The 6945-nt window shown below is 41.1% G+C and overlaps 1 protein-coding gene across 1 annotated transcript; it reads left to right on the top strand.

The window, feature by feature from the left end:
- The first annotated feature begins 549 nt into the window (after nucleotides 1-549).
- On the top strand, nucleotides 550-3827 carry LOC104946898 (leucine-rich repeat neuronal protein 4-like). Its single transcript, XM_010772803.1, has 2 exons — nucleotides 550-718; nucleotides 1469-3827. Exon 2 carries the CDS (start codon nucleotides 1473-1475, stop codon nucleotides 2193-2195), a length of 723 nt encoding a protein of 240 aa, XP_010771105.1. The 5' UTR covers nucleotides 550-718; nucleotides 1469-1472; the 3' UTR covers nucleotides 2196-3827.
- Nucleotides 3828-6945: the final 3118 nt, after the last annotated feature.

The following is a 6945-nucleotide window of genomic DNA, read 5'->3' as shown; positions in this document are numbered from 1 at the left end:
TATCGTCCAGTTCTTCTCTTTCCTGAAAGCGCTGACTGGAGTTGTGATGTCAATTCTAAAAACAATCACCACATCTTGTACTTCTTATTCTGACTGTTTTAGTCTTCTTAAGAAAAATACCAGCATAGTTATTTAAGACTTGTTCTTTTCCAGAACAAGCACAGTCAGGTTGATTTCCGGCCTTTTTGGTGAACAACAGCACACCAGTAAAGTCATACATTTTTTTCAGGTGATAGGACATGTGGTTGAGATAATGGGATAGGCGGTCGGAAATTACTGGCATATGTCAGGGATGATGAATTCTAATGAATATAAGCCCTGACGTAGACAATACCCAATCCTGTTCAATTTTCCTCAGCCCTAAAAGGAAAACAAGAGATCATTAACAAGAAGTGCATGCTCTAAAGAAATCTGCACACCGCTAAGGAATGCACATGGTTCACTTCACCAGTAAATGATGCAATGTTCTAGCTTATAGTAATCATGTCATTAACAGCAAGCACATAACTATAGCATTCAGCAAAGAGGGAGGTGGAGCTGGTCCAGCAGAGTCGGGAATAAGGAGGGATTGTGGGAGGAGGGCAGAAAGAAGGAGGTGATTGTTTGGGAGAAGGGAAATAAATAAAGGAGGTGAGAGAAAAAGAGGGAACAAGTGGACGGAAAGACGAGGGGAACGGAGCTAATTCTCAATCAGATTTCAAAACCTTTGCATCAACAGGTAGGTTTATAACTTTTTATTATATTTTCACTCTTAACACCAGAGATTGTAGCCTAGCTGTGGCTAAACAAATAGCCCAGAGTAGTATTCAATAGTGGCTCCTGCTCTATTTTAATGAGGTCAAACAGACTTATCTCTCCAAGGACTTTTGTGAATGGGATCCATTGTCGATTCTCTATGCATGTCCAGCACAGCACATATTTCAGGTATGTTTGTGTGGATTCTTGTGGAAACGGCACTTGCAGCTGTCCTGTAACTGGACCCAGCTTAGAGGGCTGCGCTCAGTCTTGGGTGTGTAGGCATTTGGACCTGTTGTGCAATACGCCTGGAATGCTGAATTAGTATGAAGTACCTCCAAATCTTAACAAGTGAGGATTAATGATAGCAGCTCTGTTAACAAGACTATAAATCCTTCACAAACATGCCACAGAATAAAACTTTTAACTAATGAAGTGTCCACAGTTGCAGTGTGCGTTGCTTTTTTGACAGTTAATGTTCTTTTTCAATTTCCCAGCAGGCACTAGGCTCACATTTAAGCTATTTGTTACATTCCCTGTGCAGTTATATACCCTGTAAAAGACACAGCATCAGTGAAGAACTGACTGCATGTCCTCATTCAGCGTCTCTCATGCGGGGAAAAGAAGAGACGTCTAGTACATGGCTGGAAGCCCAAGGGGCTGATGCTTTTCATTGATCTGAAAAACAGATTTTCCAACTAGCTGATGGAATTTTTCTTTCTTTCATTTCCAGAAAGATGATTGCTGCCAGCAGGGACCTGCCTTTCCCCCTGGCGATCGTTTGCCTGGTTCTCATCAGAGGTTACAGTCCCCTCCCTACATCACAAGTCCCAGGCACGTATACCATGAGTCCCCAAGCAACACGTGAGTCCTTCGTGTTTCGGGAAGATGATTACCCCGACGATGAAATCACAGCCACACCTATACCACAGAGCAAAGTGTCTCCACATGGACAGAAAACTGAGAAATGCAAATACAATCCCTGCCTGGAGAGTCAGATCCCCTGCACTGAGCTGGCTGCCTCCACCGGCTGCTTGTGTCCAGGCTTCACTTTACATAATGTGCACCCGCAGCCCCCCACCCTGACATCGGTCACCTGGAATGGGTCGGAGGTCATAGTTCAGTGGTGTGCACCTTATTCCCACGTCACAGCGTTTAATGTGACAGTCGGGGGGGAACAGAGGCAGACGTTTGGGAAGAGTCGAAGGAACGGTGGCGTGGGCGACATCGAGCACATCTCAGAGGTTTGTGTGATGGCGGTGAACGATGCTGGGCACAGTCAGGGGTCCTGTTCGATGTTCAAGCCACGGGACACGAGTCTGCCTCTGACGGTGGGACTCATCGGGGGGGCGCTGGGCTTCCTGCTGCTCCTCTTGCTGGCCGTGCTGCTCTGGAGGCGCAGGAGGCAGAGGAAGCAGCAGGCCAGCATCTCACTGCACAACACTACTGAGACACAGTGAACAGAAAACAGAGCTAAGATAAGAATCGACCCCACAAGATTCCTCAGCGTCATTCCAGTTCATTAACTGTGTACTCTATCATATCTGCACAAAACAGGATATCTTACATTTGAAGAAAGGAACATCTTGTCATCTCACATGGATACATATGCCATTTAGAAAACCATTGCTGTTTAAAAGGAAGTTCTGACGCCTGTGATTTGAAAACCAGCTTAAAAGAGTATTTATTTAATATAAGTTTTCTAAAAGATGAAACCCAGAAAAAAGCCCTTTTGGGGGACAGGTTTAAAACATCAGATGACTTTTTGGTTGACAGTTTGGCTTTTAGGTTTGTGTTAATGTATGAGATGAATATTTGAGTTACATTTGTTGGCAGTTGCTGACATGTTTAAAAATACTGTATAATGTAAAACAAAAATGTGTATGGTGGTGTTACGCTTTCTTTTGTAACTCAGTGACTGAATGCTTTAAGTTTTAATAATGGAAAGTGAATGATGTGTTGTATTATGTGCTGTGTTTGATAGACCTTAAGTATGTTAAGAGTTTGATTTGACAGATTTCCTAAAACAAGTTTTGAGAAACAAACTGAAGGACTGAAACTATACTGTGTGTTTAACGTCTGGCATATCCAGTTCAGTTAAACTGAATGTCTTGAGTTGCTAAAATGAGTAGTTATTTCACAGCTTTGGGACGGGTGTTGTCCTCCATCTGTGTGTCATTGTCGGAAGTGGTGTTGGCATGCTGGATGAGCTCAAGTGTTGCTGCTGTTTTTCCAGCTGTCATACAATAGCCTTTTCAGCGGATATGGATTTGTGAGGTTCGTCTCACTCCAGCTAAGACTTCCAGTCATCTAGCACTGAACTGGAGAGAAGCTTCAGGCTTTCGTTCTTTTTTGGGTGATGAAAAAGAGAAGAAAGTCCAATATTTAAACCCCCCCTCCAGTTTATCTCATGTTCAAGCCTCCATCTGCATGTCTCGCAGCCATGTTATAATTCATTTCTTTCTCTGGCTGCTGCCATGGAGCGTTTCCACTGCTCCTGGCATTTTTATTTTTCCAACTGCACTGCACAATTTACACAGAGCTGCATGGAAGTCAGCTAACAGCTGTACTTTGGAGACACAACAGATTGTCAATTTCAGCCGCTGAAATGGACTCAAGATGCTGCTTTTATGACATGTATTCAGCCTGAGAGTGCAGTCGCTTTCATACTGGGAGGGACATCTGGACATAAACGGGCCAATATGAGAGGAAATGCAGACACATGTGGACAATTTTATGTGGTAGCAGCCTGTACTGAACAAAATGTAGTGTACTTAAACCTCAGTAGAATAGATTTTCCTGATGGTACCTGAACAGAACTTCATGTACTCATGTATTTCATTTGGAATTTAATGTGATTTGCCTTTTTCTTTTTAAAGAAATTATTTTTTAAAGAAAGATAAGATGTGTTTGAATGTTTACAGAACAATAAAAGTCTACCTTAAACAGAAAAATCACGTTTTCAATAAGCACATGTGCTCATTTGCTGCCCTTGGAGGTTACATCGCAATGATTGTAAGAATGTAAAGCTTAACCTAAAGACACAAGATATTAAACTTATATCACTAAAGAAATACATAAGACGACTTGATAACGCCACCATCTTCTCTCCCAGAAAGTCTCATCATTGACTGGTATGGTTGTAATTGTATTAATTAAATACTGATATTAACTATATACCTAAATGAATCCGACTAAGATTTGTAGTGTATGCTGTATGGAATTGAAAAATATAATATATGTCGTGGCTTCCTTCCTTGATTTTCCATCAAGCCACTAGACGCCTTAAACAGACAGTTCTAACTCGTTTCTTTCCTTAAATTACTCACAGTTTGAAGTGTTGCTTGGCCTCCGATGGTTTAGAACAGGGGTGTCAAACTCAAGGCCCGGGGGCCAAATCCGGCCCGCGACTTCATTTTCTGCGGCCTGTAAGAGCTCGCAAAGAATATAATATGTTTATTATACGGTTACATGCCACTTTACAGAAGCAGGTTGTCCATAAACTACATGTCCCACAATGCATCTCGTTTTGTGACATGCACACTGAAGAGACTTGCAATTATTTGCCCTGGACTTCTGCTTTCAGACGTAGTTAATTACTAAGTTATTATCCTATCCGATAATAATCCAATTCAGAGGCAATAATGTAATATAATACATTATAGNTTTTGCACACTTATTCCACTTATTCCTAGTGTGCCTCTGGTTACGGTGCCGCGTGCCAATGCTGGCACGCGTGCCAGTGGTTGCCGACCCTTGGTTTAGAAGATGTTGCGATGTGTTTGCTCAAAATAAAATAACAAACTTTTGCACATGCAACAAAGAAAAATAGGCCTTTACAATATTCAAAAGAAATAGGCAAAACTCAAATAAAAACAAACAACTTAGGTATTCTTTCTTTCGTGATAGTGCTTATAACTTCACAACTTAAATGGTACTTGTACGGTTTGTATGTACATGTACGGTACGAGTACGGTTACGGTTAAAAACTGTTCCTCTACGCTCTACGGCGTCTCTCAACAGGTTGCCCATCACTGTGGCGTTAGCACAGGCGCCGTGGGAATTGTAGTCCTTTATAGTGTGTTGACTACAGATGTCACAATTAGGTGGCCTTTCTTATCAAATCAAAATACTGGCTCTAACAATTCATTAAAATTCAATGAAAAATTACCAAGTTAAATTGAGCAACCGGAGTAGGTTTATTCTGTGAAGATTGGGAACCCACATTTTCCATTTCAATTCATGAAACTACAAAAAACAAAAAACTCCATCAAGGTTTTGAGTTTGAACGACCTGAAGTAACCTTTTTCAAAGGCAATACATTCAGCAATGTGTGACTTTAAAGTGTTTAGAAATGATCAAGTGTCACACTCTGCCTTCCAACTTAATTATAATTTTAGAAAACGTATATGACATATCAATTAAATAAAAGAAAAATATTGGATATATGGCACAGAATAAACCATATGACATGATCTGCCAGTCATTTGCTGAGGCCTTTTCGCATCGATTCAGCTCCCGGGCAGGCAGGGGCTTGTGCCGACAGAAGTAGCACGGACTATGCGTAGGAGAAATGTCCTTCAGAGGAAATGCTCCTCTGAACTGCTGATCATTTCCAACACCTCCAGTGAAAGACGGAGCAGATACACAGTAATGATGATTCTCAGATACATATGACACAGCTTTTTTTGTAACTGCAGGCCGATTTTGAAACAAGGTCAGCAGCAGTAGGGATGAGTGTTGTGTACCGGTCATGTTGAATCACTGCCATCTCATTCAGCAAACCCTGACTCATGGTGAGGTCACATTTTAAACAGTAAATAAGCTGAATTCAGACTCCGGGGTTTCACAACAACATACTTTGTGACAGCCTCTACCTGTCATTCTGTTACTGTGTGGTTAACAGTGACCATGAAGTTTGTTGAGTACAAATGAGTATTTGTGTCGTCTACGAACTGCTGCTGCCTGACGTGTGTGCATGCGTATTTAGGAAGTTTTGGATTCTCCCTACAGGTATTGCATTATGTGTTCAGACTCATGATGATTAAACAGACAGAGTTGAGAAATGACTCACCTTATTCACATGTCACCTACGTAGACTATTTTAGGGTCATTTAGTAACCCTTTTATCAGTATCTTTCTGCATTGAAGATTATTTTCACAACAGAGACAAAGCTACCTTTTAAAGGCCTCTGCTGTGCCTTCAGGCTGGGTGAGGAAAAGTCACATTAATGCCCTCTGCTGGTCCTTTTCATCCTGAGAGAAGACTGCTCTTCACTAAAGGCAGTAAAGGAGATCAACACAAATGATGACAACATTAAATCTGCAAGGGATGAACATGTCATTTTTAGAACACAGTGTAGATAGATACAGTGGGAATCGAGGGACAGGAAAACAGACAGGAGCTGTTGGAGTTGATACTTAACTTCAGAAATATGATGTTAGACTTAACAGTATAAAAGAGATTGAAAAATAATTAACAACCTTACCTCTTTAGCATTTGCTAAAATGTGTTTAAATGTGTTAAGTGTTTGGAATGACATTGAATAAGGAGTCATTGTTTTACTTCTGATTAAAAACAATCCCTGAATGTGTTTTCATGGCATCGGCTTAATGACAGTAATTCTAGGTTGCAACATAATACTCATCTCATAACATTATAAGGACACCTATTCCAAACAGTCATTTAATTTCATGCAATTCATTATTCATGAAAATTGATTAGCATCAGCAAGTGCTTGTTATTAGTTATCCACCAGCAGGGGCACTAATGGCTGCTTTCTCTGCCCGCCGGGGTCAGCTGTTACAGGGCATAACATCTTCAAAGTGGGTCAGGCATCCATCAGCGGCCATTATTGGATCCAGGCATGAACGCATGCTGGTTTGTATTCAAATGCAGAGAGATTTCATCTTATTTCGCCTTGCCGAAGAAAGTATAATGAATAAAAAAGAAAAGGAAATGAAAGGATTTCAATTAAATAATTCTTTGCTCACAAGCTAAGTGTAATTTAGAGTTAAAATCAGGGGACTAGGAGACATCATGTGGCCTTCAACAGAGGAAACTGTGGGTCTAAGTGGGAGGTTGTTCAAACTGATCCCCCTGTAGGCGTCTCATCCTGTTTATGTCTTAAGTCAGTCTGTCTGTCTTGGCTCACACCGAGACTCTGTAAATAAAAAGATTAACTTCGGTCTCTAAGTGTCACACGAAGG

The sequence above is a fragment of the Notothenia coriiceps genome, unplaced genomic scaffold (genome assembly GCF_000735185.1).
Source record: "Notothenia coriiceps isolate Sejong01 unplaced genomic scaffold, NC01 NC01_scaffold00011614, whole genome shotgun sequence".
NCBI lineage: Eukaryota > Metazoa > Chordata > Actinopteri > Perciformes > Nototheniidae > Notothenia > Notothenia coriiceps.
Note: the sequence above shows the minus strand (reverse complement) of the source record. Positions and strands in the feature narration are given on the sequence as shown.